The sequence below is a fragment of the Plecotus auritus genome, assembly GCF_963455305.1.
Source record: "Plecotus auritus genome assembly, chromosome: 9".
In the NCBI taxonomy this organism is placed as follows: domain Eukaryota; kingdom Metazoa; phylum Chordata; class Mammalia; order Chiroptera; family Vespertilionidae; genus Plecotus; species Plecotus auritus.
In genome coordinates, this window is record NC_137783.1 from 115282375 (window position 1) to 115290228 (window position 7854).

Consider the following 7854-nt stretch of genomic DNA (forward strand, 5'->3'; position numbering starts at 1 on the left):
CATATCGGATAGTATTACACATTTGCTTCAACTACCAATCATCATTTTGAAAAATCAAGAGAAGAAAAGTCTATTATACCTATTCATGTTTTTGGTTTGGGTACCATGTTACCAGGACGTTTTGAGTATGTAGCATTATAAGACTCCGAATTTTATTTAAGCCTTCTGTTTTAGCTGGCTTCCTTTAACATCGCTCTTGCAGAGAAAGGAGGTGGGAGTGCCACTGCATTGCTGCCAGGATGTGGGGGGAAGTCCAGGCTTCCCACATTGTCTTCACTATTGTTGGGATAGTGGGCTTAGTTTTTGCTTGGCAGGGATGAAAGTCCTGGCTTCCCAGGACTTCTCTAATACCACCCCAGCAGATGTGTTGGGGCATCTATACAGCTGCTAAGGGTAGAAGTCCAAGTTTCTCACTCAAACTTTTCTGTTGTGAGTCAGAATGGGGCCACAGTTACTATTTTGTTTTTTTCATATACAGTATATATATGTTTAAATAGTGTTTAGCTGGAGTAGATGGGTTATTATTTAAAAATCTTGCTATACTGGTTATTTTTTGGTCCTTAGGATAATGAGAGCAGACTTTTGTTCAAGTATTTTTTTCTGGGCCTCTGGGCATTTTAATGTTGCTCATATGTTCAGCCCCAAGTCTGGGACATAATGAGGCAAAAAACAAACAAACAAACAAAAAAAAACAAACAACAAAAACAAACAAAAACAAAACAAAAAAACACCAGGAAACTAATCACCATGACTTTCCTTAGGTTCTGAAGTGCCTCACTGGTCTACCTTCTTCTCTCCACCTTTCAGAATCTTATGTTTCTTTCATATATAATGTATAGAGCTTTTAGTTATACTAGTGGGGAAAATAAGGAGACATGTATCTACCCATTTTCCTAGAAACAGAAGTTTCCTGGTTTATTTTTTTCCTCTGTAGTTGGGCTAGAGTTTTTGTGTGGTTGTAGTTTATAGAGAGGTTTTCAATTTTGATTTGTTTTGCTTTTATCATTTTCTAGGCTTGTGACTAAATAGAAATTTTCACTCTCCTCAAAATGAAAAACAAAATCTTTTGTTAATGTAAAGACATATGTTTGTGTGAATCTTTAAAAAGAAATTTGTTTTGTGTTTAGGAATTCCTTCGGTTCAAAAAGTCACGTCTTCCTGTGGCTCAGAGATGTTTATTCTTCCCCTAGTACTTCTTTAAATATTGTCTTTCTTCTCTTTCCTTTGTTTTGTCATTCTGGAATACCTATTAGATTAATTTTATTTCCTGTATTTTACTTCACTATTATCCTCATTATTTTTATCTTTTTATAATTTTTCTCAGTAATTTGGGTATAGTTTCTCAAACTTCTTTTCTAATTTACTGATTCAGTTTTTTACATTTTCAGCAATATATTTTATAGCCTTTAATTGAATAATCATGATCCCACACCACCATCTCAGGTGGTCTTTTCTAAGCCTTTTATTATTGATCCTTTTATTGATCCTTTTATTATTATTTTTTTAAACTTGTATTTGGTTTTTCTGAAGTTGGGCTCAAAACTTTAGATATGCTTCATTTAATTTTTAGTGCTTCAAAGACATCTTAGATCAGTTAGACTATTATTGTTGGGTAAGATTTTATTTCCTTATGTGAATATTTTGGAGTTTTAAATACAATGTTGAAATTTAAATTATTCACCACAACCTGATAAATATGTAGCTTCTTTTCATTATTTATCCTCTTTACTTATTGAAAATGGATTATAAGTGAAAACAGAAATGGAGAATAAGCATACCACTGGTCTTCTTGACCCCAGGCATTCAGCTTTAATCCCTCCCTAACTCCTCCCTATTCCATCCATTCTCACAACAGTATCAGAGTGATCTTTCTGTATGACATATATGACAATGCCACTCCCCTGCTTCAAATATTCAGATGGCTCTCTATCTATAGAATAAGGTCCAAATTCCTTCACAAAAAAATGAAATTCTATTGATATAACATACCCAAAACACATACAGCATACTTGTTTCTCTTCTACTTTGTGTCAATTATCGTTTTATCTATTCCTAATAATGTTTTTATTTCTGTTATTAAACTTTTAATTTTCTTATAATAGTTCCTAACCATATATAATTCCTTTTTTTATTTATTTCAGCTTCTCAGTCAATATCATTTTCCAACTTTATCTCATAATTTCTTCATTAGAACTCAACATTTTAAATTACCAAAATTACAAAACAAGAAGAGCTTCTTGATAATCATTTGGATATTAGAAACAAATAATACAGAATGGGGATCCAGTTGATTCTTGGGAGCCTCCTGAACATTTTTACAGTTTTGTGTATATATGGTGTATAGCATAATGGTTTGACTTACATATATTGCGAAATGATTACCACAATTGGGGTAGTTAACATCCAGCATCTCATATAGATACAATAAAATGAAAGAAATAATTTCTCCTTGTGATGAGAACTCTTAGGATCTACTCTCCTAACAATTTTCATATATATGTGTGTGTGTGTATATATATATATATATATATATATATATATATATATATATACATACACACACACACATATATATGTATGTGTATATGTATATATATATGTATATGTGTGTGTGTGTGTGTGTGTGTGTGTGTATATATATATATATATATATATATATATATCTTATAGCAGTGTAAACTACAGTCATTATGTAGTGCATTACATTCCTAGTACTTATTTATCCTATATCTCGAACTTTATACATTTTGACCACATTCCTCCAATTCTCCCACCCCTTAGCTCCCACTTCTGGTAACCACAAATCTGATCTCTTTTTCTTTGAGTTGTGTTTGTTTGTTTTTGTTTTGTTTTGTTCAGATCCCACATATAAGTGAGATTATACAGTATTTGTCTTTCTCTGTCTGACTTATTTTACTTAGCATAATGTCCTCATGATTTATTTATGTTGTTTGAAATGGCAGAATTTCCTTATTTTTATGGCTAAATAGTATTTTATTGTCTATCTGACGTCTGTATCCATTCATCTATCAATCAATTCTTAGATTGTTTTCACCTCCTGAGAATCTTGATGTTAATGATGTTGATTCTCTTGGTTCTTTTTTTTTCACTGTGTTGTGACAGAAATCCTAATTCTAATTCTCTTAAGCATTAATGAGTTAGTCCTCAGATCAAGGCAGAATAGTCGATGAAGAATAGTTCAGTAGAAATCAGAGGACTTTAGAATTCAATAGATGTAGTTTTAATTTCAGATCTGTCACTCTAATTGCTATTCCTTAACTTCTCTGTGATCAGTTTCTTTACCTATTAAATGCACATATAGGAGGGTAAAACCATGCAGATGTTAACTGTCCTCAATACATGCTAGCCCGTCTTTATCTCTCAAATTCTAGCTAAGCAAGAAAGACTTATGAAGAGAATAAAAGTTATTAGATGCATTGTTCTATATTATAATTATAAATATATTTCTAAAATCTTGATAAATTGTATGTGCTTAGCGAAATCATGAATGTTGGTTTATAATCTCCAAAGTTTAGGTGTTTGCAGGAATATTACTATCTCCTAAAATGGCCCCTTCGGTGGCCCCTTCAGGGATTCATGGTTCTAAAAGGGCGTGACATTTATGTATATGTTAATGTACAAATAAGGAAATATCAACTCCAAAAAATAATTCAGGCCTGTCTCAGAGTTTAAGCTCTAGCCATTTTTCTTTGTGTCTTTATTCTTAGACAATGTAAGACCCTTCCTCGTCTAACTGAAAACCTGACTTTGCCTCTATCCCTGATACTAAGAAGGAATCTTAATAACAAATCCAGAATCTGAATTTCTAATCAAGACTCTCTCTCTCTCCCTGACTCCAGCTGGGAATTCATTTCTGTAATTATGGTTGGAGGAAATTGGACAAGAGTAACTGAGTTTATTCTCGTGAGCTTCTCTTCCCTACCTGCTGGATTACAGTTGTTACTCTTCCTGACATTTCTAATTATCTATCTGGTCACCCTGATGGGAAACAGCCTCATCATTCTGGTAACCTTGGCGGACCCCATGCTACATAGTCCCATGTACTTCTTCCTCAGGAACTTGTCCTTCTTGGAGATTGGCTTCAACCTAGTCATTGTGCCCAAAATGCTGGGAACTCTACTTGCTCAGGACACAACCATCTCTTTTCCTGGGTGTGCCATACAGATGTATTTCTTCTTCTTCTTTGGGGCTGCTGAATGCTTTCTTCTGGCCATCATGGCATATGATCGCTATGTAGCCATCTGCAATCCCTTGCACTACCCAGTCATCATGAACCAAAGGACACGTGCCAAACTGGCTGTTGCCTCCTGGTTTCCAGGTTTTCCCTTAGCTACTGTGCAGACCACATGGATGTTCAGCTTCCCATTCTGTGGTACCAATAAGGTGAACCACTTCTTCTGTGACAGCCCACCTGTGCTGAAGCTGGTCTGTGCAGACACAGCACTGTTTGAGGTCTATGCGATTGTTGGAACCATTCTGGTCGTCATGATACCCTGCTTGCTGGTCTTATGTTCCTATTCTCGAATCGCTGCTGCCATCTTCAAGATTCCATCAGCTAAAGGGAAACATAAAGCCTTCTCTACATGCTCCTCTCACCTCCTTGTTGTCTCCCTTTTCTATGTATCTTTAAGCCTCACCTACTTCCGGCCTAAGTCCAATAATTCTCCTGAAAGCAAGAAGCTGCTATCATTGTTCTACACTGTTGTGACTCCCATGTTGAACCCCATCATCTACAGCCTGAGAAATAATGAGGTGAAGAATGCCCTCAGCCGGACCTTCCAGAAGGCCCTGGGCCTTAGAAACTACATCCTGTAGACATTCAGAGATAAGACTAAAGTTTATTGAATGACAAACAATCACTTTTATATTTGGGATTACTCTCTTTATATCTCCGTTGGGATGAGACCCAGCTGTTGAAATGACTGTTGGGAAGCTCAGTAGACAGAAAGCAGCACTACCACCTGAAAAATTCCTCTGCCTGCCCACTGTAGACTTACATTCTTTTTCTTATTGGTACTTCAGCACTTCTGTATCAAGTAATTCCAAATATTTACATTCCTGTGTCCTGCTTGTAATCTTAATTTAGGGACACACATAAAGAAAGAAAACCAATAAAAATTTATCTTGTCACTTTCTCTTGATTTATGAGGGCAAATATACTCCATTTATAAGATATAAAACCCCATGATTTCTCACAATGGATAACTCTCCTCACTGTGTTATTTCAGTTCTCAGGTCCATTAGGTAGTTTTAGTTCTCTTAAACTCACTGGTATGTAGTATAGATATTGGAAAGCAGATGAATAGTCCTCATATACACACCTTTATAACCCCAACAATCATTTTCTTCCCTACTCTAGTTTTCTCAGGAAGAAGGATTTGAACTTCCATGGGATCTCTATCCTATATTTATATTCAGATGCCTTGGTGAAGTGATATCATAAATATCAGTCATGACGCTGCTTTCATCAAAGCTTAAAATGGATCCAAGATGATTACAACATAGCTCTTCTTTAACCACAGAAAGATTTCTCATTCTTTTTATAACTTCACTAGAGGCCCAGTGCATGAAATTCATGCACAGGTGCAGTCGCTAGGCCTGGCCAGCAATCAAAGCGCAATGCGTGTTGTGGAAAGGCGGGCCCCAGCTGACCTCTGGGCCCTAGGCAGCACCTGGGCCCTCAGGTCCCCACACACCCCCCTCTGCCTGAGTCATTGGGCCCCCGTCTGGCTCCCTCAGCACCTGGGCCTGCCGCTGCTGCTGGTCACCATCTGCAGGGCGATCGGTGGGCCAATCGGGCCCTGCTTGCACTCACCTTGGTCTGACACCACCCGCTCACCTGCTCCACCATCCTGCTGCAGTTCTGCTCTCATAGGGGCCCATTGGGGCCAGCAGCACCTCCACTGCTGCCAGCACTGCATCGCTGACGCCCACCATGTTCCACGCCGCCCCCTGGTGGTCAGTGCATGTCATAGCGAGTGGTCGAACTCCTGGTCAAACTCCCGGCTGAACTCCCAGTCGAGGAGACAATTTGAACATTAAGCTTTTATTATATAGGATAGTCCCTATTTTGTAGATTTGCCATCAGTTGAGTCTTTCATTATTATAAATCAAACTGTAAAGAATAGCTCTATGACTATGCCTTTTAATCTTTTTGCCAGTATATCTATCTTACAGATGGAAATCTAGAAATTGGATTTCTTGGGCAAATACATATGTAATATTGCTATATTTGGCAAATTCCCTTCCAAAGTGATTTTACACTCCCAATAGCTTATTTCTCCACAGTCCTGTCAACAATATTTGTCACCACACATTTGAATTTTGCTTATATTATAAATAAAAAAGCTCAATTGCATTTCAATTGGAAAAAAATAAAATTTAAGGAATATGAAACAAATGGGTGAGTAAATTAGAGAAAAGGCATGCATTTCATTCAGACTTCTGAGTTAATAGTTTAGATTATTAGCAGTTGGTGATGTCTTGGTACTCTATTTTCTCTACTTGAAATCTTCTTTACCTTTATTTTAGCCAAATACACCTCATCTTTCAAGGTCCTTTAGTGATCGCTCTAGCAGCATAAATTATGCTCTCCTCTATGTATTCATTCTAAGTTCATCTGTAGATAAGTTAAATTTTGTATACACTATGCTGTACTTTTCACATGTTTGTTTTCTCCCTAATGTACCTGTAACTCTTTGAAAATGTGAGCAGCACACTTGCCTCCATTTTAATATGATACAGGCATCCCTAAAAGCTATATGTTCTGCAGAACTCTGTACTAAAAAGATTATAGGTAAGTGGAGTTTGGGAAGACCACTCAAAATATATGCAACTTTGAAGCCAGAGCATTAACAGAAACAAGAGTTGGTACTTGGAGAGACAACACAGCCTCCCCAGCATGCAGCTCAATGAAGCTGAAAGTTGCCACAGTAGATATTTAACATGCAAAATAACAGTAGAATGAAGATTGTGACAATGATTTACTTAAAACAAGACATATGGTGCTGAGACAAAGCAGATGGATGTGATGTTCTGAACCAGTGGATGAGCCCTTAGATGGTCATGGAGTCACTGCCACTTTCCAGGAGCCAAAAACTACAAAAAGGAAGAGGTGCCTCTCTCCAGGGATGGAGCCTCGGGTATAGGCACACTTTCAACATTTTCTTAAAAACCATTAAGAGGAGCCCAGCTGGTGAAGCCCAGTGGTTGAGCATCAACTTATGAACCAGGAGGTCACGTGCCCAGGTTGCAGGCTCAATCCCTAGTAGGGGCCATGCAGGAGGCAGCAATCAATGATTCCCTTTCATCATTGATGTTTCCATCTCTCTCTCCCTCTCCCTTTCTGAAATCAATAAAAATATATAGATAAAAAAAAAAAACAACAGTTAAGAGGGATCCTGGCTAAGGCCCAAGGACATTCATTTTAGTGTTGAAGGTTATCACTTTATTCCACCTATTCTGGTTTGCTTTGCCCAATAAAAACTTTCATCTTACAATGAAATCATTCCCCAATTTTTCTACAGTATGAGAAAGATGAACAAATGAATGGGTAATCCAGCTGAGAAGTGGTGGTGACTTGGAGTAGAGTGGTATCAGTAGCAAGTGATTCTAAACATTTTTTGTAGGAATAATTTCTTTTACTTGGTGGTGGATTGCATGTGGGAGAAAGCACTGCTGATAAAAGGCAGGTTGATTCTACAACAAGACCAATTCCTGTGATAGAGAATAGGTGTTCTGAAAGGCTGGAGGACTTTCTTTTTCTTTCATATCCCTGTTATGAATCCCCTTTCACCTTTTAGAAACATCTACCTGAAACCTGCAGTAACTGGT

General features: G+C 37.3%; 1 protein-coding gene across 1 annotated transcript; it reads left to right on the forward strand.

Annotated features, from left to right (window-relative positions):
• Positions 1-3882: 3882 nt before the first annotated feature.
• OR10A5 (olfactory receptor family 10 subfamily A member 5) lies at positions 3883-4836 on the forward strand (the record flags this gene model as incomplete). The annotated part of the gene is made up of 1 exon (XM_080641625.1): positions 3883-4836. One exon carries the CDS (start codon positions 3883-3885, stop codon positions 4834-4836), a length of 954 nt encoding a protein of 317 aa, XP_080497751.1.
• Between the last annotated feature and the right edge of the window lie 3018 nt (positions 4837-7854).